Source organism: Nomascus leucogenys, chromosome 1a (genome assembly GCF_006542625.1).
Source record: "Nomascus leucogenys isolate Asia chromosome 1a, Asia_NLE_v1, whole genome shotgun sequence".
In the NCBI taxonomy this organism is placed as follows: Eukaryota; Metazoa; Chordata; class Mammalia; order Primates; family Hylobatidae; genus Nomascus; species Nomascus leucogenys.
This window is the reverse complement of record NC_044381.1, coordinates 67,217,636-67,244,096: the sequence shown is the minus strand read 5'-3', so window position 1 is coordinate 67,244,096 and position 26,461 is coordinate 67,217,636. Positions and strand designations below refer to the sequence as shown.

The 26,461-nt window shown below is 34.1% G+C and overlaps 1 protein-coding gene across 4 annotated transcripts in view; it reads left to right on the top strand.

Annotated features, from left to right (window-relative positions):
* Positions 1–26,461, top strand: part of MAP4K5 (mitogen-activated protein kinase kinase kinase kinase 5) — a 122,470-nt gene that overhangs the window by 85,670 nt on the left and 10,339 nt on the right. For all 4 annotated transcript variants that reach the window (XM_003267666.3, XM_003267665.3, XM_030810259.1 and 1 more), the window contains 16 exons: positions 233–311; positions 8,015–8,073; positions 9,384–9,451; positions 10,747–10,789; positions 11,677–11,830; positions 12,840–12,937; positions 13,107–13,148; positions 14,060–14,144; positions 16,962–17,041; positions 17,325–17,385; positions 19,296–19,298; positions 19,382–19,496; positions 19,855–19,913; positions 22,186–22,289; positions 22,681–22,858; positions 26,054–26,122. In XM_003267666.3, coding sequence (XP_003267714.1) covers positions 233–311; positions 8,015–8,073; positions 9,384–9,451; positions 10,747–10,789; positions 11,677–11,830; positions 12,840–12,937; positions 13,107–13,148; positions 14,060–14,144; positions 16,962–17,041; positions 17,325–17,385; positions 19,296–19,298; positions 19,382–19,496; positions 19,855–19,913; positions 22,186–22,289; positions 22,681–22,858; positions 26,054–26,122 — 1,297 coding nt within the window. The remainder of the gene's footprint in view (positions 1–232; positions 312–8,014; positions 8,074–9,383; positions 9,452–10,746; positions 10,790–11,676; positions 11,831–12,839; positions 12,938–13,106; positions 13,149–14,059; positions 14,145–16,961; positions 17,042–17,324; positions 17,386–19,295; positions 19,299–19,381; positions 19,497–19,854; positions 19,914–22,185; positions 22,290–22,680; positions 22,859–26,053; positions 26,123–26,461) is intronic.

Below are 26,461 nucleotides of genomic sequence, written 5' to 3'. Positions count from 1 at the left end.
TGAGGACAAGATTTGTGTCTGTCTTTGAATCTCTTCAGTATTTTATACAGTATAAACATGGAACAAGTGAAAAAACTTCCAAAGTATTTTAGCGTTCATTATATTTGTTTTATGTTTATCCTATAATTTACTAGTAGATATTCATATTTATCAATAAATGATAAGAAAGTTTGACCTTTTAACTTTCTCATTGAAATTTGTTAAAGTATATATATTATGCTTATATTCACAGCCCCATGCAATCATTCGTCATACCATTAGATCTACAAACAGGAATGCCAGAGCTGAACGGACAGCTTCAGAAATAAATTGTATGTGTTTGGTTTACATTTTCCATTGGTGGTTTTGGAGGGTTGTGCTGGGTGTTCTTGTATGTTTTGTAGAATAATAAAATTTCAGACTAAGGCTACATACTTCAACATATCAGAATACTTTTAAAATAGGGGTTGCTTTTCTGGTTTCGTTGGAATTCCCTTGGTTTGTAATTTTTGAATAATTTTTATTTTCCAATTATGAACAAAATCGTGCCCATTGCTGAAAATCTGCAAGAAAAAAAATAGAAAATTAACATTGCATACAATCACATCACCCAGAGCCAACCCATAGTTGATATTTTGCCACATTTCTTTCATTTTCCATGTGCATTTTTACATGCATGAATTTATGCTATGCATAAAATTTCACTTAATAATAGAATTAATTTCCATATATTAGCATAGACTTTATAACCATTCTGTTTAGCAATTGCATTCTGTTTCATTAATTGATATATTGTACTTAGCCAGTTTACTCTCACTGTACATTTGGGTTGGTTTCAGGTTTTAAAAATCAGATTAGCACTAAGATGAATCTTTTCTAAAGGAAATATTTCAAAAGAGAGATTGGTTTTTAATTTAATAATCATTGACAGATGAAAATTTCCTATCAATATTTGTCACCTTAGCTAAATTAATTTAGAACCACAGATTCGTAAAGAAGTTTTAGTTCTTCTGTGGTTTATTGCCTTAAATGAATACTTGTTCTGAGAGATTTAAAGTGGTTTACATTAAAATAAGGTTTATGACTAACAAAATCAAATAAAATTGTAAACCATACTAGAGGAAGATAATTCATTAAATATTTGAGCTAATTAGAGTTATTGCCAGTGTGCATTTTGTTTAAGTCTGAGTTTTCATAAACCCAAACATTTCTAGCTTTCTGGACACAGCTTTAAAACTCTTAGTCACTAGAGAGTTAGAGTATCTTTCCCTTCTCAGTTGTTTCAATCAGGCCTTTGCATAATTAAGCCAGTAATTCAAGATTTAGTGTCTTGGTTAGTGCCTAGATTAATGATATCTTCTTATGCTGTTCTCTCCTTTTATAATCTGAGATGAAGTCTATGGGCCTGGAATACTAAAGAGAAAAGTAGCAAAGTTGATATTCCATTGTAACATCATATTCGTTATTTTATGCAGTTCTGTAGTATTCCATTAATGTAGTCTATTTAATCTATCTTTTCTCATATAGTTTTGGGGTTTTGTGTCATATTTAGAAGGCTTTCTCGATTCCAAAGCTATAAAATAATTTCCCTATTGTTTCTTCTTGTGTTTTTAGTTTTTTTTAATATTTAAAAATCCGATATAAATTATTTGGTAGAAGGTATGAAGCATGGATTCAACTTGAGTTTCTTTCTAGATGACTACTCATTTGTTTCATTATTTATTGAAAATGCAATCTTTCTTCTCATGGATTTGATATGCCATCTTTATTATATACCGAATTGGCATACATATTTTAGGGTTGTTTCTGGAAATTCTATTCTGTTGCATAAATGTCTGTTTTTGTGCCAGTAGCTTACTTTTTATTATTATATCTTGATAATATCTGTTAGAACTAATCCTACTCCTACTCTCTGCCCCTCCCCACAACACACATGTATGTACCTTGTCACACTTCTTTTTCATTATGACATTTGGCTATTGTGCCTTCTTCCCCACATAAACTTAAGAATTAGCTTATGTGGTTAAAAAAAAAAAAAAAAAAAAAAAAAAACTCATTGTTTTTACAGAGATCTTATTACTTTGGGAGAGTTGACATATTTGTGGTATTCAGTCTTCTTAATCAAAATGGGCTTTTTCAGAGATAAGATCAAAATTTAGTTCTTTTATATTCCATGATATTAGCCCAAAATACTAATATCCTCATAGAGTAAGTTCTATGTGCTTAAAGCACCAGACAGAAAGTGGTAGAGTAGAAGGTCACTTTATTAATGACTTGTCTTTAAATTTTTGTGAAACTTCTTTTGTATTTATCAGGAAAAATTTGCTTTTGTTTGTTCGATAGATTTTATACTATTTATTTCTACTCTGTTTTTTGTTTCAGTGTTTTAAATTGAAGTGGTAACTTATATACAGTAAAATGCTCAAATCTTAAGAATACTCCAGGATAAATTTTTAAATATATACACTCATATAACTGCCACCCGAGTTAGAACTGCCACTACGAGTTAGAACATTATCAGAATCTCAGAAGGTTCCCTCACGAGAGCCTTCGCAATCAGTATTCTTAAATGCTATACTCGCCTGCCCTCCCTCTGCCCAGGGAAATTACTGTTCTGATCTCTGTCACATAAACTGGCTTTTACCTGATCTTGACCCTCAGGTAAATGGAATTATACAAAAAGCACCTTTTGTTCCTGGCTTCTTTTACTCAACATTATGTCTGTTAGAGTCGTGTAGTAATAGTTCAGTTTTCACTATACTGTAATATTCCACTGTATGACCATACCACAATTTATCCATTCTTCTGTTGATGAGCATTTGATTTATTTCTGGTTTTGGGCTATTATGACTACTGTAAGCATTTTTACGATGTATTTTTAGTGGACATAAATGATTATTATGAATCACACCCAATCAGTCTAAGACCACGAGGGACAAATGTGTAGTCCAACAAAGTCAGGTTTACTGACTCCTTGCAATGAGAGAGAACACACACCAGAGGAACCAGACCACTCAAGATTTCATCAAACAAGGGAAAAGAAATACAGGATTTTGGAAAGAGTAGAGTTCAGGTGAATTTTAAATGATGACTTAATGCAAAGTAGGGATGTATATGAAAGGGTGAACGTCGGGTCTCTGCTGTTAAAGTAAACCCAGGAGTATGTTTCCTCAGAAACTTTTTGAAGTGTTGTGTTCAGAAATGCCTTTATTTGAAGCTCTGCATCTGGATTGGAAATTGAGTCTGTTTCTCTGTGTCAGTGATTTAGTCCAGGCAAGAATAGGATGATTCATTCTAAATGTGATTTCATATAGCAATGTTTCCGGCAGTCAGTGATTTTAGAGAGAGAGATTTCTCAGTTAGAAAGCAGAATAACTCAGAGGGGTCATTATATGAAACTTTACATGTACAAAATATCCTTGGGAGAAACATTGTTTCTTGTTTACTTTGCATTTGGATTTGTGTCTGTCCTTTCAGCCTCATGAATGGCAAGACAGATTTCCTACTTTCTCAGTCTGATTCAGATATGAGTGTATTAGCTAAATTACCTAATTTTTTTTTTTTTTTTTTGGTTTGTCATCTGAAGATTGTATTGGTGGTTGAGCCGTTACCTAGGAAACCAACTGATTACAAGGAATTGGCACCAAGGGAAGATAGGAGGTATTCACAAAGAGTATAATGCTTAACAGTTAGTTTAATTGTATAGTTTTAGCTGACTCACGAGTAAATTTCAGCCAAGTGTTGGACTCATACTCCAGACTGACTAAGGCTGCAAAGGGCAATAGTAAGAATAGGGACTCTACAGGTATCATAATAAAGAAGTAACAAGCATCTGTCAACAGTCCAAAACCTCCAGCTAGCAGAAAGTGGGGGGAAATGTGACTAAGAAAATAAAGTACTGTTGTTGCAGGTTAAAGTAAAACAACCATTGGCTCCAGTTATCTTTCCATGGGTCTTGGGCAGACTTTCTGCTTCATGTAGTTATCAGTTTGGTACAACTGACTTGGATGGAAGCCCTATTCTTTTTGTAGTCATCTGCTTCGGAAGGATTCCTTGTCACCTCTTTTTGAGATGTCCTCTGGGACAGTCTTCCAGCAGTTTAAGAGTGGCATATGTCTGTATGTTTGAGAGACATGAATACAGGGATCAACACCCTATTTTACTGTTGTATTAGTTATTAACAGTACCTGGCAAAATTCTATTTATTGAGTTTAGAGGGCAGTTTTCCAGAAGACAGTCTCTGAAGTTTAATGTAAAGGTTGTTTCAGAGGAAATGCTTCCTGGACCTGTTTGAATGGAAAACTGTGTGTACTCTGAGTTCCAGTTAATAACTGGAAATGTAATAAACATAGTAACTTGAGTTGATGGCAGTATTCCCAGATGTATAGGATGCCCAGATTTTGGTTCATAGAGTTAATGAACTCCAGGGGAACTGCCGTCACTTGTCATTCAGGCAAAGGAGAAAAACAACAACAACAAAAAACCCTTTAGGCTAAGGAAGTCTCAGGATTTCTGAAAGTTTAACCAACTTCAGTTTGAGATTTCTATTTGTCCTTTTTATCTTACCTGAAGGCTAAGAGTGATAAAGGCAATAGAGATTTTGAGTAAGATGTACAGATGCTCCCCGATTTACGATGGGGTTACATCCTAATAAACCCATTTAAGTTGAAAATATCATAAGTCAAAAAAAAAACATTTAACATACCTAACCTACCAAACATCATAACTTAGGCCCAGCCAGCTTAAACATGCTCAGAATACTTAATGTTAGGGTAGCTGACTGGGAGCTGCGGCTTGCTGTCGCTGTCCAGCATCTCAAGAGAGTATCATACCGTATATCCCTAGTCTGGGAAAAGATCAAAATTGAAAGTACAGTTTCTACTGAATGCATATCACTTTTGTACCACCAGAAAGTCAGAAAACTTGTAAGTCAAGCCTTGGTCAGTTAGGAAGCATCTATATTGTCTTACAAATCTCTTTAGTAACAGTTCTAGGGAGGTAAGTGTTTCTGTCTCCAGAGAAGTAATCACAGATTTCCCAAGTAGGAAGCACAAACTCAAGACACTTTTTTTTTTTAACCATTGGTATAGTTGAGGCTTTTTGACAAGCTATATTCATCCTAAAAATAGACACATAATTACCAAATAAAAGCCTATATTGACAGAATAACTGTTTTTGAAAAAAAAAACTGAACTGTAACATACCTGTATGTTCTTCTACATGAGTATTTTTTAAAGCTGCCAGTCATAACCCAATTCATGACATCAACTCAGTTTTTAAAAAAAGATATGAGGTACTGCAATATGAAACTTTTGTGGGTTTTGTTTTGTTTTTAAGCAATTTGTGATGTGTCTGACTGCATTTTTTCTTTGTATTCTATCTTGAGCTCATTGAGCCTCTTAGATCTGTAGGTTAATATTTTTCATCAAATTTGGAAAGTGCTTGGCCACTATTTATTCAAAATTTCTGCCCCAGTCTCTCTCCTCTGCTTCCGGGACTCCAGTTATATATGTAAGAATGCTGAATGTTGTCTACAGGTCATGGAGGCTTTGTACTCCCACTCCACTCTTCTCCATGTATCCACACATAAGTTTTTTTTTTTTTTCCTTCGCTGTACTTCAGTTTTCTTTCTGTTGCCCTGACTTGAAGCTTATTGATCTTTTTTACAGTATTGAGTCTACTGTTAAGCCCATTCAGTGAATTTTATTTCAGGCAAGCATTTTTTGGATCTAGACTTTCAGTCATATATGTAATATACCTGTATATACACACACATCCATATATATAATTTCTGTTTTTCTACTGAGCTATTCCATCTGCTCACTTACTGTGTCTATCTTTTCTCTTAAATCCTTGAACATATTTATAGCTGTTTTGAAATTCTTGTCTGCTGATTTTAACATCTGTGTCACCTCTGGGTCTATTTTTACTAATTTGTTTTCAACTGGTTATGGTTCCTGTTTTCTAGCTTCTTTGGTTGTCTTTTTTATTGTATCTTGGACAATGTAATACAATGTTGAGCATCTGGATTTTTATCCTCTTTCTTTAAAGAGTTAATTACCTGGTATGTCTACTTAATCCTTTCAAGGCTTGTGTCAGGTTTTAGTAGAGTATTCAGCAAGGTCTTTCCTCTGGTAGAAAGCCAAATTTTTCCTGGTACGGTGGGATCTCCAGAAGCTTACAGCGCTCTGTTAGCTGTTTTCTGAGATAACTTGCATACTCTTGCTTTGCTCTTAGTATTCAGCCAAAGACTTAAGAAAACTTCTTTGCATATTTTTGGAGTTCATCCTTCATACAGCTTATTTTTGGGACTGTGCCCTCTACCTAAGCAGCACTAAATTCAAATCCTTGTTCCCTTCACCTGTCGAAACTGTTACTTTCTCTTTGGGCTCCATTTTCTTGTGTCCTAGTTTGGAAAGTGCCCCCAGGCAGAAAGGGTAAATATGGCTCTTACCAACATGTATTTTCCTTCTTTTAAGAATCACAGACTTATGGTGTATGTGGTGCATTGCCTCCAAACAGTTGATTTAGTCTGTATATACACAAACATGCAGACATATATATGTTTACATGTAGATAGTTGTTTATACAGAAGGGTAAGTCCAATTTCTGTTATTTAAAAATGGCCAGGTCTGGTGGCTCACACCTGTAATCCCAGCACCTTGGGAGGCTTAGGCGGGCAGATCACCTGGGGTCAGGAACTCCTGAGGTCAGGAAACCTCATGAGATGGTGAAACCCCATCTCTACTGAAAATAGAAAAATTAGCCAGGTATGGTGGCATACACCTGTAGTCGCAGCTACTCTGGAGGCTGAGACAAGAGAATAGCTTGAACTCGGGAGGCGGAGGTTGTAGTGAGCTGAGATTGCGCCACTGCACTCCACCTGGGCAACAGAGTGTGAGACTCCATCTCAAAATAATAATAATAATAATAATAATAATATATTATTATTTTCACATTTTATATAATGTGAAATGCAGCTCTAGACCTGCTTGCCAGTGTTTCTGGTTGTCACAAAAACAAACTTTAGCTTATCTCTGTTTCAAAAGACTAAAGAGGTTCTTTATGAATTATAGTAGTAGTTCTTGAATTCAGGTGTTTTTTAATTATGTTAAATAAGTCATTAATGACCAAGGACTTTTTATTTTAGATTATTTTTTAAAGTAGATACTATATTTTATGGAATGTCTTCCAAACTTTCATTGAAAAATTTATGACATACTGTTTTTGTTTAATGTGATGAATTATGTCAGTACTTTGTATTTGCTTTTTACTAATCTCGTTTTTAGGAATAAGGACAACTGGATCCTATTTGAAAGTGCTTTTTAAAAATATTTTGTTTGCTAAGATTGTATTTAGGAATTTTGCATCTCTATGATGCAAGTATGAGTGTTTAAAAAATTTGGGGGGCTTTTAGTCACATTAGATTTTAGAATTTTTTTAATTTTAAATACTTTATGAGGAAGTAATAAACCCTCCTTTTCTCTGTTTTAGAATATTTTATAGAAAAGAAGTTACTCTTTGAATATTCTGAATAACTGTGAAATCAGTATGACTAGGCCAAATAAAATACATATTTAACAAAATATATCAGATTCCTGAATGCCATTGTGACATTTAATTGAACAGAAGTCATTTGTTCTTTTAGATAATTTTTAGGTAGTTTTTCTTAATTCATTTCTGCCATGAAGCTATAGCTTAAACTGTCTCAAATCAGAGTCTACAGCATAGAGAAAATCCTTAAAGTTTTTACTTAGTCATTTACTTTTGATGAATTTTTGAAAATCTCTTTTATACAAAAAGAACTGTTTGTTTATTTTCCTGATTCCAACCAAGAATTAAGTAGAAATGTTAGGAAGATCCCAGTTTGTTATTTACTTTTGGTAAGCATAACAAAGTGGTATTCTTATAGTCAAAAAATAAGATATTTTTTGTCTTTCTCCCTCCCTTACCCCGTATACAAACTTGTCATTACATTTCTGAGATCAACCCTTTGAGATGCTGAGTTTGTACATACCTGTTATATATTTTGCAGTTGACAAATTACAATTTGAACCTCCTCTGAGAAAAGAAACAGAAGCACGAGATGAAATGGTAAGAATTAATTTTTAAAGCATTATTTTCACATTAAGATTTGAGAAAACTTTTTTTTTTAGTTGTACTTTGATTAGAAAACAAAGTAATATACTCTTTTAAGCATTAATTTTGACAATTTTTCCCATATTAAAGTTTTTAAAAGTTTATAGTTAGTTGTATTTTTACTAGAGTACAATGTAATACACTATTTCAATCATTTCATTTTAACCTTCTTAGTCTTTTGAAGGTTTTACATGATGTTATTAAATACACAGAATTTGATTCTCAGCTTTAAGCTCTTAGGACCTTTTTTTTTTTTTAACTGATTGTGTTTGGTTTATAGTAAATTCTACATTCTGTATTGCCTTACTATTTTTTAAATGTATTTTATTTGTTAATATAGTTTCTATTTTAACCATTGCTCCTATTTTGAATTTACTGTTTAGTTACCTCTTTCCTTATCTAAAACGAAAAAAGTGGCCGGGCACAGTGGCCAACTCCGGTAATCTCAGCACTATGGGAGGCTGAGGCAGACAGATCACCTGAGGTCAGGAGTTCCAGACCAGCCTGGCCATCATGGCAGAACTCTGTCTTTACTAAAAATACAAAAATCAGCCAGGCATGGTGGCATGTGCCTATAATCCCAGCTACTCAGGAGGCTGAGGCAGGGAGAATTGCTTGAACCCAGGAGGCAGAGGTTGCAGTGAGCCAAGATCAAGCTACTGCACTCCAGCCTGGGCGACAGAGTGAGACTCCGTCTCAAAAATAAATAAATAAATAAATAAATAAATAAATAAATAAATAAATAAAAAGAAAAAAGTAATGAAGCAAGATATTATTAGAGTTAGCCTAACCTAGCCTATTGAGTTCATCCTTAATGTTTGGAAGTAGTGCTTTTCTTACTGTAAATGTTGCTGTATGATAAAACCCCAGTTTCCATGCTAATAGGAAAAAGTAGTAGCACCAATAAATTCATGACAGTTTAGTAATACGGTATTTAGTTTTCCATGCTAATGGAGTGATGATGTGGATAATTCAGTTTTCTTTTGTTGTTTTCTTTGGAATATACTCACATACTGATAAAGAAGGTTTGTCACATTTGAAGCTACGTTTAGTATGTTTATGGAATTTCTTAAGTTCAGGTCAACTGATAATGAGTCATTGACCTAAATATGTCAAATGACAAAGCAAATCTAGCTAGAGATTGAAAAATTGATTGAATGCCAAGATGATTAATAATCATGACACTGGAATGTTTTCTTGAATCAAATAAAATGGTTAATACCTGTTACAAAGTAACATTTTAAACTATATTTTTATCTTTACAGGGATTGTCATCAGACCCAAATTTCATGTTACAGTGGAATCCTTTTGTTGATGGTGCAAATACTGGCAAGTAAGTTGTTTTCTAATTTAGTAACTAATTTTATTTGATTACATAAGAACAGTATGGGGCGTGTGATTTATTCTAATAAGCTTTAATTTGCGTTCTTGAAAAAGTTATGCCATTAATTAAGGTAAAGCTTTTGACTTTTACCAGAAAGCATCATGTATTGATCATTAAGGTTTTTTATTTGTTTTTGTTTTTAATCAGAATATACTATGTAATGATAATATACTGAAAGGTGAGTCACATGATGTCATGGGAAAAAATGCTATAACACAGTTAAAAAGCCCCGGTTTCATCTCTCCAATATAGTTACCTCTACAATTAAGTGAGGGGCTGGCCTTCATGAGTTGTTCCTAACCTGTCTGTGCACTGCAGTTGCCTACAGAGCTCTTTAGAAATGCAGATGCCTAGGTTCCCACGTTAGGCCTATACATTTGGGGTTAACAAACTATGGCAGCCCACAAACTAAGAATAGTAAGTACATTTTTAATGGCTGAAAAGAAATCAAAAGAATAATATTTTATTACACATGAAAATTACATGAAATTCAAATTTCAGTGTCCGTAAATAAGTTTGTTAGAATATAACTATGCTCATTAGTTTATGTATCGTACATGGCTGCTTTCACACTGTAACAGCAGAGTTCCATAGTTACAACCACTGTATGCCTTGCAAAACCTGCAATATTTACTCTCTGCCCCTTCATAGAAAAAGTTTGCCAACCTCTGGTATAGAATACAGTCTTTGGGACTGGATCTAAGAATCCTGAAAGCCACCTAATTGATTGCAGTGACTGTGGATAAGCGTGTGGGACCAGTGGACTAGATAAGTGCTTCTCAAACTTATTGACCTGGAGAGCTTATTAAAAGGAAGATTCTGTGCATTTAGAAAAGTTCCCAGATGATGCCAATTCTGCTGGTTTGAGGACCTACTTTGAGTGACAAAAGGTTTGATGATATACCCACTTGAATCTATGGGTCCCAACTCTAAAATTCTGAATCAGTTCTTTAACCAGGAAGCTAATTTAGTTTTTATTACATATGAAATATAGCAAAGCATAACCATAAGAGTAAAATAAGACTTTGTGTCCACTTTTTTAAATCTTTATTTTATAGACATACTAATAGAATTTGACAATATGAGTGAGGTCTTAGGTCTTCCTAAAGATTTTATACTCTGCATCGTGATCTGTCTTTTACATCCTCTGTACAGAAACTGATTTTAATACATATTTAATAGTATGTATGTTTTCGGTTATGGTCATTTATCATCATCTAAATTGCATTTCTTCTTTGTATTAGATCAACCTCAAAACGTGCAATACCACCTCCCCTACCTCCTAAGGTGAGCTACTTAATGATTTTGAACACTAAATCCTTATTTAAATAATATAGTTAAATTTTTATAATAATTTTGAGTTTTTTCAAAATTTTCTTAAATGTAATTTAGATGAATAGAGTTTTCTTCAAAAGAAGTGTATGATGGTGTAAAATATATAGTAAAGAAGATTTCATGAGGAATACAATATTTTTAATAGCTATTAGAAAAAGACAGCCAGGCGTGGTTGGTGGCTCACGCATGTAATCCCAGCACTTCGGGAGGTCAAGGCAAGTGGATCATTTCAGATCAGGAGTTCGAGACCAGCCTGGCCAACATGGTGAAACCCTGTCTCTACTAAAAATACAAAAATTAGCTTGGCATGGTGGTGTGTGCTTGTAATCCCAGCTACTTGGGAAGCTGAGGCATGAGAATCGCTTGAACCCAGGAGGTGGAGGTTGCAGTGAGCTGAGATGGTGCCACTGCACTCCAGCCTGGGCGACGGAGCAAGACTCCATCTCAGTAAAAAATAAAAAGAAAAAGGCAAAAATAGGTTATTGCTTATTGAAGAAAATACTTGACTACATGGAGGGGAAACAGAGTTCATCGTTTATCATTCTTATGACTACAATTTGACATGTTAGTGGAGTCATTTTTCTTGATTGTTTCTAGTTGTTTTATGGATTTTTATATAATTATATTATAAAAATTTTATCAGTTTTGAGTTAAGGCTGATTAAAAATCACATGGCAAGTTGATAGTTGTGTTGGGCAGTAACTCACCTCTTACTTTGCTCCCTTAGCCCAGTGAATTGAACTGTATAGAAGAAAGAAAAAAGGTGCATTTCCCTTTCCCTAAAGACTCTGATGCCTAATGATAACTGTTACAGTACTTTTTTGTCTTTGTACCACTAGCCAAGGATAAGCAGTTACCCTGAAGACAACTTTCCGGATGAAGAAAAAGCATCAACCATAAAACATTGTCCTGATTCAGAGAACAGAGCTCCCCAAATTCTCAGAAGACAGAGTAGCCCAAGTTGTGGGCCTGTGGCAGAGACTTCCTCTATTGGTATGGCTAGCATTATCAGCAGCCATGGAGTACATATGGCTAGATACTGTTATCTGGGTGAATAAATCAAAGTGAAAACTGAAATAAGAGTCATTTGTTCCTATTTCAAAAAATATCTTTTTTATTTAGTCAATCCTATTATAGCTTAAAGCTTTGTAAAGGCTCTTTAATTCCGCATGGATGGGCTATAAGTAGATTTCAGTTCACTTCAATCCTAATTTGAATCCTTACTAAATATCTATTATAGGATCTAGAAGGGTGAATGCATGTTTCTGCCCCCCAGAACTTCAGGGTCTATAGCAGAAGGTATACCCACATACACATAACATTAGGAAAGACAGCTTATGTAAGTGTCTTCTGAAATAATTACCTGGATGTAACAGAAGACCAGAGATGTCTGAGGGAGATAAAGATGGGGAATAAAGAAAGTAAGCTCTTGCAGGATTTTTTTTTTCTGTAGAAACGGGGTTTCGCCATGTTGCCCAGGCTGATCTCAAACCCCTGGGCTCAAGTGATCTGCCTGCCCTGGCCTCCCAAAGTGCTAGGATTACAGGCATGAGTGACTGCACCTGGTCCTTCCTGCAGGATGTTAAAGGGTTGGTGAGCCTTCAGTAGGTAGATCAAATGCACTGAAGCTGGGAAATCTGAATTATGCAGTCTATTATAATAGAAATGTGAGCTTTTAAAGGGTATATACTGGAAGATACAACTGAAAAGGTGGATTGAAGTTCAATTATAAAAAGCCTTGCATGTCAGAGTCAGTAGGTCAGATTTTTTTTCTTCATGATACGGAAAAACATGGATTAAGACCACTGCTAAAGATGCAATGCTACCTCTATAGAATCTAAAGAAAGGCACCAAAGATAAATTAACTTACCTGAGAGTAGAGAATGTTCCCCAATAAAGGATCATCCAAGTGAGAGACAAATAGTGGGAGAAAGGGAAAATAATTTTTCAAGGAAAGTGCTTATTTGTGTGGTCATTCAACTTTTAACATGATTCTCTTTAGGAAATGGTGATGGTATTTCAAAACTGATGAGTGAAAACACAGAAGGATCAGCACAAGCACCACAGTTACCACGAAAAAAGGACAAACGAGACTTCCCTGTAGGTATAACAGGCATTTAGCAATTAGTTGTAAATGATACTGTATTTATCATGCAAGGGGCATAGTCTGTTTAATTCAGTAATTCAAGTAACAGAAGTTCTAAATGTCTCAAGTTTTTTTTTTAAGACTTAGGAGGTCTTACACTAGTAAATTTTATTTTTCCCATAGAAACCAGCCATCAATGGCCTTCCACCCACCCCAAAAGTTCTGGTAAGAAATATTTTTATGTGAACTATTTGCCGTTTTTTCTCTCTTTAGAAGCAGCAGTATATTGGCTATCAATATACTTGAGCCTTTGAAAGTTAAGATATCATAAAACACAAAGATATTGAATGCATTTGGATATCTCAAATCTTAGATCATGTATTCTAATTTGAGTGCGTGAATTGGAATTGGCAGTGTTTCACTTTTTGTTAAATACGGGCAGTTGAGTCATCAGATTAGCCTACAAAGGCCTATTTAATTTTAATGTGATGATATTAATAGTACTGTGTCCTCTTCTTGATGTGGATTAAATATCTTTCTACCTCTAAAGTGATTTTCACATTGGACTATATACAATTAAAAGGAACCAGGGAAGCATTTTTCCTGGCCAGTCAGTGGAACTTATCTGTGAATGGGAACCCCATGATCCCATGAATGGGATGGGAACCAATCGTATGAATGGGATGCTTTATACATTGTCCTTTTTTATTCAGTGAAAGTCTAATGTATAATATAAATATCAACCTTTTTGTCCCTTGTGACTATTAAAGAGTTATACTGCAATTGTAATCACTATAATGTTACTGAATAAAATTATCCATTGTTTCACATTAATAATTGTCAGTCCTAAAAAATAGTAGTAACTTAAAATTCCTAGACTATATTATTGATGTATATAGATCTTTTGGTAAATTTGATACTTTTGCCATGAAATAGTGGATTACAAAAGGAAAGAATATGAGACTGTCTTGGTAGTACGGGTTTAATGATGTGAAAATATGAATTTTGTTTTGGAATGAAACAACAAGCGTACGTAAATAAGAGTAAATTTGGTATTTCAATGATGTTAGTTATTTTCCAAGAATATATAAAATTTTCTAATCAAATAAGTCAACATTTCTTTCTTTATAAATAAGATGGGAGCATGCTTTTCAAAAGTTTTTGATGGCTGTCCTTTGAAAATTAATTGTGCAACATCCTGGATACATCCTGATACAAAAGGTAAAATGTTTGAATTTTATATACATCTCCAATAAAATATTTATTATGGGAAAGATCTTTATGATCAGTGACTTGAAGTTGTTTATTTTAAAAATACGACTTTAGAGACCTAATGGTGTAGGAACCTGCAACAACCTAAATAGGTCAATAGGGTTTTGGTTTAAAGGCATTAAAATTTAGGAGTGTATAGGAGCTATTCTTGATTAAAGGACTAAAGAGAAATCACAACTGATTGCATCCTTGATTTAGAATTTTCTTTTACTGTAAAAGGACATTATTGGGACAATTTATAATCTCAGTAAGGATTATAGATAACATTGTTTAAGTATTAATGTCTTGTGGCCATATGACTTTTTTTCCTTAATGTACACAAATATTTCAAAGTAAAGAGGCATCATGCTCATAAGTTATCTTAAACAGCTCAGAAAACAAACATTTACATAAGGAAGAGAGAAGGATCAAGCAGAAGTAGTAAATGTTCAGCATTTGTGGAATTTGTGTTACAGGTATTTGGGAATTATTTGTACTATTACAACTTTTCTGTACATCTGAAATGATGTTAAAATAACTTTTTTAAAATTTAGACTGTTTCTGAAGTGAGGAAACATTTTTAGAGGCAAAAATTTGGAACCAAATAGATCTGGGCTTGGATTCCCACTCTGTCATTAACATGTGACTTTGAAAACAAACATAACACCTCTGCTTTTCAGTGTGATTGTTTGAAACATGAATCACTCCCGATATTTACTTTATTTCAAGGAAGGAACAAGCGTACCCCAGTGTCTAGCAATTAGCAAACAGAAGCTATTAGGCAGTAGAGGATTTCAGGAAATGTGTGTTTCTACTTAAACACAATAATAAAGACAGGTTATAATGATTGCCTTTAAATGCCACTATTAAAAAGTATAACAGAAGGGGTGTATATATATATATATAAAATAATTTTTTATTAGGGACAGAGTCTTGTTCTGTTGCCCAGGCTGGACTGCAGTGGTGCAGTCATAGTTCACTGCAGCTCAAACTCCTGGGCTTGGGCATTCCTCCTGCCTCAGCCTCCCAAATAGCTGTGACCACAGGTGTATATCACCTCTCCCAGCTGATTTTTTATTTTATTTATTTATTTATTTATTTTTGTAGAGACAAGGTCTCAGTATGTTGCCCAGGCTGGGCTCAAGCAATCCTCCTGCCTTGGCTTCCCAAAGTGCTGGGATTACAGGCATGAGCCTGTGCCTAGCCTGAAAAAAAATATTTTTATTAAGGAATTTTTTGTTCTTGTTGTTCATAACCTTTTAATTGATATAATTTCAAACTTACGAAAAATTATAAAAATAGCATAAGAAACTCCTATATATTCAATCATCAGGCAAAAATCATCAAATTTTGCCCCATTTGTTTTGCCACTTTCTATCTATATATACTTTTAATACTTGAGAATAAGTTGGAAATATGTTCCTCTCCTCTACTCTTTATACTTCAATGTGTATTTTCTAGGAACAAGAATCATATAACTGCAGTACAATTATAAATATCAGGAAATTTATCATTGATATACTACTTTCTAATCCAAAGTCCATAGTTGGATTTTATTAATTGTCCCAATAATATTTTTTATGGTCTCCATCCCATTTGTATTTTTCCAGTCTAACATCCAATTCAAGATCATATGTTGCATTTAGCTTCCATATCTCTTTAGTCTCTTTTAGTGTAAAACAGTTCCTCAACTTCTGATCTCAACTTTGTTGAGGCCACTTATTTTGTACAATGTCCCTTAATTGGGGTTTGTATAATGAGTCCTCATGCTTGAATCAGGTTATGCATTTTTGATGGGAATAACACAGAAATGTTACTGTGCATCTTCTCAGCACATCATATCAGGAGATACATGATATCAGCTTGTCCAAATACTAGTGATGTTAATATTGACCTGTTGGTTAAGGCAGTGTTCACTAGCTTTCTCCGTTCTCAGGTTACTATTTTTTCCTTTCTGATTTATAGGTAATTAATATGGAGATGCACTGAGATTATGTTTATAAATAAACTATTGCCATTCAGAATTTCACTCACTCAGTTTAGCATCCATTGACAATCCGTTGATAACCATTGACAGTTTATCTTCTTTCCCACTTACTCATTTGTTTATTTATATCAGTTTAAACTTACGAATTCTTATTTTATTCCATGAGATATGATCTATCTCTATTATTTATTTTCACACTTAAATCATCCCAGAATTTTTGAGCAGTGGGAATGCCTGTGTTCTTTTGTTTGAAATGTCCTCATCATTTTTTAGCACTTCTTTACTTTCTGGCACAGCAAGATTTCTAGGCTCAGCATCTACTTTTATTGCCCCAGAATTGGAAGCAGTCTTTCTCTAAGAAGCCCTGGTTCTTTTTAGTGGAAAGTAATATTTAGAAACCAAGATCTGGATACTAGGTGTGCTCATTATTTCTGATGTGTCGTGATTTATAATTTATATTAATTTTTTGTTTCCTTGGTCAAAAGAATATTTGAGGTGTCTTGAAAAAATGTGTAACTATAATTTAAAAATCTTAAAATACAGAAATTATGTTGAAAGGCAGGGTTATATAGTAAGATAAAGTCAGAGTGAGTTAGTCTAACATAGAATATATCTGCTTTTAAAAAATAAGAAGGAATTGGGGAAAGAGATAAAGAAGGTGATACAAATTTAAGAAAATAATTTTATTTTAGATGGATAGGTGGCTAATTCTTAATGCCATTACAATGTAAAGTCATTATTTTAGTGAATGATTTCAGAAGATGATGGTAAATTCTGGTGATTTATCTCAACTATTTTAGATCAATACATTATTTTTGGAACTGAAGATGGTATTTACACACTGAATCTCAATGAGCTACATGAGGCAACAATGGAACAGGTAATTAGGCATTTTAACTCAAGAAATTAAACAAATTGAATAAAGAAGTGTCTTAATTTTAAATCAATCTGTGTAGGCCCCAATTTTAATTTTTATGATTTAAATATTTAAAGGGATAAAATTGTACTCTTTACGTGTTCATGTTGAAAGATTTTTTTTCCTAAGGGTTTGGTAATTACCTGAAAGTTAGAAAATAGTTATTTTTATACGATTTCAGAATGTTGGAATTTAAAAGATTAAAGTAATGACAATGAGAGAATCTTAATTATCTTCTTTTTCTTAGTTATTTCCACGGAAGTGTACTTGGCTGTATGTTATCAATAATACTTTAATGTCATTATCAGGTATGTATGTGATGATGAAAAATAAACCATAGATAAGCAGAGAAATTAATTTTAATATACACCATTTTTAAATGTTATTAGTAATTCTGGATGACTATAATCTAATATAGTAACTCTGGGACTTGTGGACATTTGCTACCCACCTAGAATGGGAAGAAACTTTGGAAAGGGATCCTGTCTTCAGTTAGGGCTGCGCTTTCCAAACCCACCCAGCATCTAAACACCTGAAGGATAGCACAGTGCTTATCGCTAGAGGCCATTCCCTTCCACTCAGCCTCCTCCACTATCACTGTCACCACTCCTGGCCTCCTTTCGGAATTAACAGGAAAGAAGCAGAGGATCACACTATTTTCTTTCTCTGCGATCCTGAGCAAGTCACTCTCTCTCAGCCTCATTTATCTTAATTATAAAATGAGGATGATGGGGTAACACTACAGCCTTATGAGGTTGTGAGAGTTAAATGAGATAATATCCAGAGTGCTTAGTAAACTGTAGAGTCTTATACAGGTGTTTGCTGGTGAAATTCATGTTGTTCTGGACACATATTAACTATCTTGGACTGATTCTTTAAGGTCTTCTGAACAAGATTCCAGAGTAACCTAATTTTATTCTTTCTTGGTTATTATTAGGGGTGAATGGGTGGGTAGGTGGTGTTTTAGGCTTTTTTTTTTTTTAATTCTTACCTATGAAAAAAATATTTTCTTGTATTTTAGATTTAAATGACTACCAAGAAGTTTGCTGATTGCTTTCATTTTGGTAGTAGAGTACTAGAGAGAAATTATTATTTCTCTCTAGTAGAGATTTTTTAAGAATCTGTATATTTGAGCTAATAACACTGTTTATGGAGAGCATATTATTTGATTGTGTGTTAAATGGCTTCTAAAAAGCTGGAGTCCTCAAGAGAATATTTAATATCATTTAATTATGCTTCCCCAAAATCTTTTTTACTTTTGTTTGGTAAAATATTAATATGTTAATATTTTATATTACTGTTATGAAAATTTAGCCAATTCTGTTTAACAATTATGAATTGTATATATATAAACTTACTTTTCTCTAACTCTCTTACTGCTTATCCCTACTCATACTTGTCTTTGGAAATAAGCTTAAAAATTACACAGGGTACATCTTAGTTAGCAATGCCCAATAGGAGGCATGTACATGTGTGTTTAGCTGCCTGGCTAGCTGGGTAGCAAACTATATAGATTGGGGAAATGGAGAAAGGAAGGGTGTTTAATGTTTAGGCAGAATATTCCTGTTCTGAGAAAATACAGATAATCTTGTTGAGGATAAAACTGTGTATATGTGTGTGTGTATATGTATGTTTTCTAATAGTAAAAAGATAAATATTGTTTTATATTGTTATATTATCATACCATGTATAATGAGAAATCAGAAGATGTTTACCATATCCATCCCTCTTACTTAATACAGCCATATTTTTTATTATATGGAATTGTAGCCCTGTTATCCTTGTATCATGGCTTATAATATTGGTTGGTTTTACTTTTTTAAGTATTTTAATCTGTTATATTTAAGACTTCATTCACAATGATTTTTAATCCAAGGTAATTTGCTAAGTTATTGATAAATAGGTCTGTCCCAGAGAAATAATAATATAGCTTTATAGAATTTTCCATCTTGTATTAAAATAATCACATGTAACATCATTGTAACTCAGTCCATAAGATTTTGTACAACAGTTTCTTTTTATGTGCTGGCATCATTAAGGTTTAGTCTGCCCAGATCACCTATTAGTACCTAATTTATATATTCTGAAATAAAATTATCTGTTAATTTAAAAAACATTTTATCTATTGTCTTTCAAAATAGTATTAACCGAGAGTTTTTTTGTATGTGTTTTTCTATTTTGCTTGGCTGTTTGAACATTACTGGACTCCTCATTTTAGAAGGTAATTATGTTTTCTTTTTCTTGAAAATTGTATTTCTCTGCTGTAAATGATTCTTAAAAAGGTAACATGTTTTTCTTTTATAGGAAAAACCTTTCAGCTGTACTCTCACAATCTTATAGCTTTGTTTGAACATGCCAAAAAACCAGGATTAGCTGCCCATATTCAAACTCACAGGTTTCCAGACCGCATACTACCAAGGTACAAAATATCATTTTTATTCTACTGAATGAGGGGAATTAGTGTTTATTTTAAAAATAGCCGTATTTCTTGCCCAGTAAAAAACTTTGTCTTAATTTTCAAAGGTAGTTTACACTAAAGTGTATTATATCTGGAAAAGCTGAATGTTTTCTGAACTTGACCATGAGAATCAACTGTGGAAGTTTTATAATACAGACTATCAGGCCCTTCCTCAGTCCTATAAGATGAGATAGTGTGGAGTTAGGATCCAAGACAGTTTTTTAAGCTCCTTTCTGTCTGATTCTGATGCAACTGATTTATAAATCATTGTGTTGTAACCACTACTGTAGAGTGCATTTATATTGTCTTATGTTTTCAGAAAATTCGCTTTAACAACAAAGATTCCTGATACAAAAGGCTGCCACAAATGTTGCATAGGTGAGTAAATGGTATTTCTCAAACTGAATGGTTAGAACATTTAACATCTTTAAAATTATCTGAAGAGTCATATGGAATCAAATAGGAAGGAGGGTAGGTTTTTAAAATTTGTTTTTAGTAAGAAGTTAAGCTGCCATTGAAGTACAAGAATATAGACAGACATGGCATAGAAATGCTTAGAGATAATAACCTTAGCATTTTCTCAGAGCATAGTTTTCCTAGAGTTTTTTTAACCATAGTCCCTGAGGCTGTATCTTTGCTAATATTCTAACTTTCATTTATTTAATATTTGCCATCTACCAGTTACCACCCATGTTTTATGAACGTGTTTACAGGAGTTGAGCCAGCTATGCAGTTAGAGGGAACAGTTCACGCAAGAACACCTTCACTTATGATACCAATTGCAAGTTAGGGGATTCCCAAAACTACCCCCAGAATAAAAAAATTCACTAGAAGGTATCACAGAACTGGAAGCAGTTATATTCATAGTTACGATTACAGTTTAGAACAGAGAAAGAATATAGATTAAAATCATTACCGTTTAGAACAGGGAAAGAATATAGATTAAAATCATCCAAGGGAAGAAGTACATAGGGCAGAGTCCAGGAAAAGTACCAAACATGGAGCTTCTGTTGTCCTCTCCCTATGGTTAATGGATGGCATTACTTTTCCAGCATTGGTATGTGGCAATACACACAACCATTGCCAACCACAAGTTTATTCGAGCCTCAATGTCCAGAGTTTTTATTGAGGCTTCATCACAAAGGCATGATTGATTGACCACCTTGCTGATCTCAGTATGCAGCCCCGTTAGAGGTCATCTGATGTTACATGACCCAAAGCCCCCCACCCAGAATCACATTTTTTGTATTTCTGGCGTGACCAGCCCTCACATTAAGACTATCCAGTGCGGCCAGTCCCCACCCTGAATCATTAATGTTATATTATCCAGTGACCAGAGTCCCCCAGACAAAGACAGTCCTGTCAAGCATGACATTCCAAAGGCTTAGCAATTACCTCCCAGAAGCAGGACAGAGATCAGACCTCTTTTTGGGTGACGTTAAGTTCTTTACTACATAATTATCTCGTTTAACCCTTAAACAACTCCATAATACTGATTATGTCACTAGTAAGTAACAGAACTTAGGAATCAGATTCAGGTTCAATAACTTCAAATCCTGAGTTCCTAACTTCCTATTTATTCTTTTGTTTGATCAGTGAATTTACAATTGATCTTTGTGCCACATAATAGTTTCACAGCATAGTCTATACTGTAAAACAAAAATGTTTAACCACAAATGTGCTATAAATATAAGCATACTGTATGATTATTTTTCTAGGGAGAATCATGTCAATATCTATTATCAGGTTCCCAAGATCTGTGATGCACAAAAGGCCTAGAAGCTTACAATCTAAGATAAAAACTCATAAATAATACTTTAGAGTTTAATGCAAATAACTATTCTTATAATCAGTGATTATAATTATTAATGGAAATCAAGTTTGGAAGAAGGAAAGAGCAATATGAATTTTTATAGATTTGAGTCAAGGACATTACATCATGATGAATTAATACATACAAGATGAATTATTTTCATCTTAAGTAGACATCTGTACACTACTATACCAAAACGAGGTGCATTTTAGTTGCCTCCTAGACCTTGTCAGAACTCATTCTTTAATTGAGTTTACTAAGAAACAGCTTTTTGGGGAGGCCAAGATGGGAAGAATGGTTGAGTCCAGGAGTTCAAGACCAGCCTGGGCAACATAGTGAGACCCCATCTCTTAAAAAAAAAAATTGAAAAATTAGCTGGGCGTGGTGGCATACACCTATAGTCTCTGCTACTCAGGAGGCTGATGTGGGGGGATTGCTTGAGCCCGGGAGGTTGAGGCTGCAGTTAGCTATTACTGTGCCACTGCATTCTAGCCTGAATGATAGAGCAAGACCCTGTCTCTTTAAAAAGAAAGAAGGAGGACGGGAGGGAGTGAGGAAGGGAAAAAAACAGCTTTTTAGGTTGCATATTAGGTTGTTATTGTGCTTGTAAAAAGTTCTTATGTTTAAGAACCTAGTATATGAAAGTTGTTTAGAAGTAAACGTATATAATTTAAAATTGAGATAAGAAAGTAAAACGGAAAAGGCAATGAAGCCAAAAGAAAAGACACAGTCTTTTTTTATTTTCCGCCCACTCTTGTCATCCTAGTTAACAGATATAATGAAAGTATTCAGTATTTTGAGTGTGTCTGGGTTTTTTGTTCACTTATTTCTTTCCAGTCAGAAACCCTTACACGGGACATAAATACCTCTGTGGAGCTTTACAGTCTGGAATTGTTTTACTTCAGTGGTATGAGCCAATGCAGAAATTCATGTTGATAAAGGTATATATTATTTTGTTCACATTTTTCTCCTTTAGAAAACACTAGTGTATAACTGAAGCTAAAATTAGAAGATCCCAATACTACTATCTAGGGTCAGAACATTTATAGTTATTTGTAGTTGTTTATTTGATTTAGGGGTTTTTGTGTTCTTAGGATTTACTCTTTAACTGATATTAATAAACTTCCAGAACCATCAGTCATAAAGATTAATATGGCTAATTCTCTAAAACACATTTTTATAGAACATTCATCCTTCTTATCATCTTAGAGGTAATCCTTTTTAGAACTAGATAAATGAAGAAGATGGGAGTCTTTCTGTTGACTTAATTCAACAGTGGTATGAATGGGAGATTGTTTCTGAATTATGGCTCTATCGTTTATTTTTTTGCAGCACTTTGATTTTCCTTTGCCAAGTCCTTTGAATGTTTTTGAAATGCTGGTGATACCAGAACAGGAATACCCTATGGTCTGTGTAGCTATTAGCAAAGGCACTGAATCGAATCAAGTAGTTCAGTTTGAGACAATCAATTTGAACTCTGCATCTTCATGGTTTACAGAAATTGGTGCAGGTAAGTATTTTTTACCTTATGTTAGAATATTGATACTTTTGCCTATAAAAGAAGCAAAACACCAGTGTGGGCTCTTTTAAATATTCAAAATATAGTTTCCCAAGTAAGCCCATAGAATCGTGTACATATATTTATGATCTCTATTTGCCAGAGGTAGTTTGATACAAATTATTTAAACAAAGGAAATTTTTAATGATTCCTGACAGTGAAAAGTCTTAGTTCTTACCAGTGAATCTTTGGACTTGCTAAGTAAATACATTTTCTAAGCAGTTCTTAAAATTTTATCAACTTCTCAAGCAAAGAGCTTCACTTAACCCTGTTTTATCCTGTCTTCCCCACTCACTTCTTAGAATCAGTGAATGTGGCTTTCAGACTTGAATAGAAGCTTCTTAGGTGTTGCTTCCGAGCCTTTCCATTTAAATCAGACATATCTCAGTGAAAGATCTGAAAAAAATGGGAAGTTTATTCCTAGACTTTAAAATTAGAACAAATCATTCAATAAATCATTTTTTAAATCTGCATAATAATGGGAAGTGGGTGGGATGGGGCCTCCATTTTGCTAGTTTCCTGTTTGTTGTGCTGGTGTATTTGGTCATTTATAATCCAGGTTTATTAGGCCATTTTTACATATGCCAAGCAAGCTTTAGTTATGGCTATTTCATTACTCACCACTGTTGTATTCTTTACCACCTTTTGAAGAAGTCTGTTACATATAAGTTTGATGCTTAATGCTTCTTATTAAATAACCTTTGGCTTTTGATCATTTATAGGCTGAGTTACAAGAACTCACTATAATATAGAACCTACACTAAATTCACTTTCAACATAAGAATCAGTGTGAACCAGTGATACCCTGGTAAATGTCTAACAACAGGCTCTTGAGGTGCAACCATTTATTAGAGTTGCCTATTTTTGTGGTACAAATACTCCACCCATGGCCAATTTCAAACTACCAACCTGATGTCATTTGGCTCACAAAATTCCTGAAAGTTTAACTCAGTACAAGCCAGCTCCAGCATGCACTGGTCTATAAAACATACTCTTTATGGAAGAGGTCACATTGTGTACCCTTTTACCTCCACCTGCACTCTGCCTTTTAAGTCTATTTATCAATGCTTTAGGTTGAGTTGGATGTATGCCTGCTGTTACAGCTAACAGAAAGGTACAAATGCATTGCTTTATTATCGTGAGATATAAACTGCCCAAATAGAAATATTTCCCCAGGCTGGGCACAGTGGCTCACACCTATAATCCCAGCACTTTGGGAGGCCAAAGTGGGTGGATCACCTGAGGTCAGGAGTTCGAGACCAGCCTGACCAACATGGTAAAACCCCATCTCTACTAAAAATACAAACTTAGCCGGGTGTGGTGGTGCATGTCTGTAATCCCAGCTACTCGGGAGGCTGAGGCAGGAGAATCGCATGAACCTGGAAGGCAGAGGTTGCAGTGAGCTGAGATCGCACCATTGCACTCCAGCCTGGGCAACAAGAATGAAACTCCATCTCAAAAAAAAAAGAAAGAAGGAAATATTTCCCTGTTCTTATTGCTCAAAGGAAAGGTTATGGATCAATTTATTTAAAGACAAGTTTTGGCTGACAGCCCAACTTTTTTTTTTTTTTGCTCATTAGCATGGTATAAAGCAGGTCATTTAATACAACTATCTAATGTATATTTGCGACCACTTTCTTCTGGATGATATATTAGAAGGTTATATTGTTCAAGGCAAGAGTTCAGTGAGTCCTGTTTTTGAGTTTTGAGGTATGTTTGAGTTTGCTTTTTTTTTTTTTTTTTTTTTGAGAGTTTTGTTGTTCGCTTTGTTTTTTAATGCCTGAGGCATACTATTCTACCTACTTTTAACATTGTCTTGGCTAAAATTAAAGCAGACCCCCAACTACTGTCTGGCCTGGGGTCAAGGCTGATTAAAGACCCAAATTACTTCCTGAGGGAGGGACAGGACTTTGCCTGAGGGTAATCATTGAGGTCACCTTCAGGCAGAGGTGAGGCAATCTTTCTAGTCCAGCATTTTGTCCTCATTAGGTTTCCCCATTTTGACAAGTGATTTGTTAATCCAACTCCCAGCTGTGTTCATTGTTGAACAAACAGGCTATGCCTTGAACTGGCAAGTTATAACATTAAAATAAACTCCTATTCAAGACTCTTTTAGGCTCACTCTGATTTATTATTGCTATATCCGTATCTCCAAGGATGGTGCTTAGCATATGGTCAGCACTCAGTAAATGTCTGTTGAATGAATGCCTGAACATAGAGTAGCTAAGAAAAACTATTTTTGAAGTGTTACCTGAGGGACAGTTTATCGATTCTGTAGATCTGGATTCTTCACCATGTGTAAGCTTTAGAAGGTCCACAAACACCCCAAAATATATAAAATTCTGTGTTTATGTTTGAATGTGCAGTTTTCAAGGGAAACAATGCATAGGCTTCCCAAAGAGGTATAGTTAAGAACTGCTCTAAATAATCTAAAATCTTTTCTTAGATTCAGCTAGACCATTCAAACAATCTGAGTGCTTAAAATGCATTGTTTTATCAAAACTTTTTTAATGTTATTACATCTATCGGATGTTAGAAGCAGCCCTTTAAATATCAGCAAAATGATGAGAGTTGTATCCTGCAAAGATATTCTTGACAATATTGTTCATTATGTAACTCAGTGTCCTCTTTGTAAAAGAACTCCCACCCACCTATAAACACATACCTATACCAGGAAAATTTCTGTCTTATTATAGATTAATTAATCCTGTGCCCTTTTGAATCACTGGCTTATTTTTAATTAAGGTTTGCTGTGATTCACCCAACTGATCTTGTTTCTATCTCCCATTGGCTATATAAAATGCAGAGCAAAATCTAGCCATTGTATATAGCATGCATGTTACTTTTCCTCCTCATATTTTACCTTTGCTTCATTTTATTTTTGTAACTCACCTTTGTAGATCTAGCTGAGGCACTAATTAAAGGCAATACTGAGGTTTTTTTCAGCTGAGTTAGCCATGCTTAGGACATATTTGTCCTCTTAAATTGATTTACATGCATTTTTTGAAAGATAACATCACAAAATACAAATTCTGTGTTAAATTTCAAAGATCAATTTTAAGTCACAGCAAAAGTCAGAATTTATGTTTATTTTCTAGGCTCTAGGTTTTAAAAGTATAATTGTAACCTTGTTTTTTACTCCCTAAGGCAGCCAGCAGTTAGATTCCATTCATGTAACACAGTTGGAGAGAGATACCGTTTTAGTGTGTTTAGACAGTAAGTACTATTTTTAATTTTGAGTATACTACTTGATAAAGCAATTTTTTTATTCTGTTAAACCATAATTCAAGATTTTCACTATTTGTACTAAAAATGTTACTTATCATGTGTAATTTGTAAGGGAAAAAAATCACCTCTTATGGCTAAATAGTTGAGCACCAAGGTAGCCATTTTTAAAGAAGTATACATTTTTAAAAATGAGAGTGTAAATATTCAATATATACTGTATAAAAAAATAAAATAATAGCAGAATTGCCATTTACCGATGGAGGCACTCTTACAATATTTTTTGCCATTTGGCATACTTGACTCAAGATAAATAGTTGAACTTTATTA